Raw genomic sequence first — 1,239 nt, 5'->3', positions numbered from 1 at the left:
CGCTCCGGTACCGGCGGTCGCTCGACGGGCCCTACACGGGCCACCTCGTGCTCGACGGCGCGGACGTCGTCGCGTCCAAGGACGTCAACGGCTCCGTCTTCCACGTCCACTACCCGCTCAAACGGTCCGTGCGCCACCTGCGCGCCGCGGACGCGGAGGACCGGGCCGGGTGGGTCGACGCGATCCACGCGGCCGTCGCCGCGGGCCGCGTCGCCGAGGAGGCCATCGTCTACCCGGCCGTGCAGAAGCGGGCCAGCGCCGTGGAGAAGATGCGCCGCAAGAGTGTCGTCCTCGAGGACATCGACGACAAGTTCGACTTCAAGGACACGATCGTGCCCGCGGCGCGCCACGGCGCGCCCGTGGCCTTCGAGAAGGACTTCGAGACCGTCCAGGTCGAGCGCCGCGCGCGCGCCTTCTCCGAGGAGAAGGGCGCCCCGGAGGCGCCGCAAAAGCCGGCGGAGCCGGAGAAGCCGCCGCCCGCGAGGAAGTTCCCCCGCCGCGACGCCGACGCGCCGCGGGGCCCGCCGGACGCGCGCGCGGGCACGCCGACGCGCGAGGAGGTCGCGGTCTCCGCCGGCACCGTGTCCTCCATCAAGAAGGGCGTCTTCTCGAGCAGGGGCGCGTCGCCGTCGGAGAAGCCCGCGTCGCCGCCCAAGGCCGACGACGTCCCCGCGGCGGGCACGGTCTCCGAGGCGCGCGAGGCTTTCGCGCGGCGCGCGTCCGGCGCGTCCGAGAAGCCGCTCAAGGCCGCGCGGAGCCCCGCGGCGAAGATCGGCGGCGGCGAGATCGCGCGGCGCCGGTTGCTGTTCACCGTCGCCACGGAGCCGCCGCCGATTTTCCGCAAGAAGCAGTCGCCCGCGGCGTCGCCGTCGCGGAAGCTCTTCGACAAGCCGGGCACGCCCACCGCGGACGCCGCGGACCCGCCGCCGCCCGTCGCGCCCGCCGCGGGGCCCGCGCGGACGCCGCCCTTCGCCGCGTCCAAGGTGTCGCGCCGCGTGTCGTCCTTCGAGGCGACGGCGAAGAAGTCCGACGACTTCGACTTCGCGCGCACCAAGCCCATCCTCCTCGAGTCGGGCAAGACGGAGACGACGAGGGCCCACGAGGCGGAGGAGCGCGCGACGCTCGAGGCCGCGGAGCCCGCGCCGGAGCCCGCGGCGGAGCCGGAGCCCGCGGCGGCGCCGGAGCCCGTGGCGGAGCCCGTGGCGGAGCCCGTGGCGGAGCCGGAGCCCGTGGCGGACC

At 76.3% G+C, this 1,239-nt stretch overlaps 1 protein-coding gene across 1 annotated transcript in view; it reads left to right on the top strand.

Moving 5' to 3' along the window:
* AURANDRAFT_68660 (hypothetical protein) overlaps window positions 1-1,229 on the top strand; it is a gene marked incomplete at both ends in the record, with an annotated part of 2,961 nt that extends 1,732 nt beyond the window's left edge. The window contains one exon of the mRNA XM_009044371.1: window positions 81-1,229. Coding sequence (XP_009042619.1) covers window positions 81-1,229 — 1,149 coding nt within the window. The remainder of the gene's footprint in view (window positions 1-80) is intronic.
* Between the last annotated feature and the right edge of the window lie 10 nt (window positions 1,230-1,239).

Source organism: Aureococcus anophagefferens, assembly GCF_000186865.1.
Source record: "Aureococcus anophagefferens unplaced genomic scaffold AURANscaffold_277, whole genome shotgun sequence".
Classification (NCBI taxonomy): domain Eukaryota; class Pelagophyceae; order Pelagomonadales; family Pelagomonadaceae; genus Aureococcus; species Aureococcus anophagefferens.
This window is presented reverse-complemented; position numbering and strand designations above follow the sequence as displayed.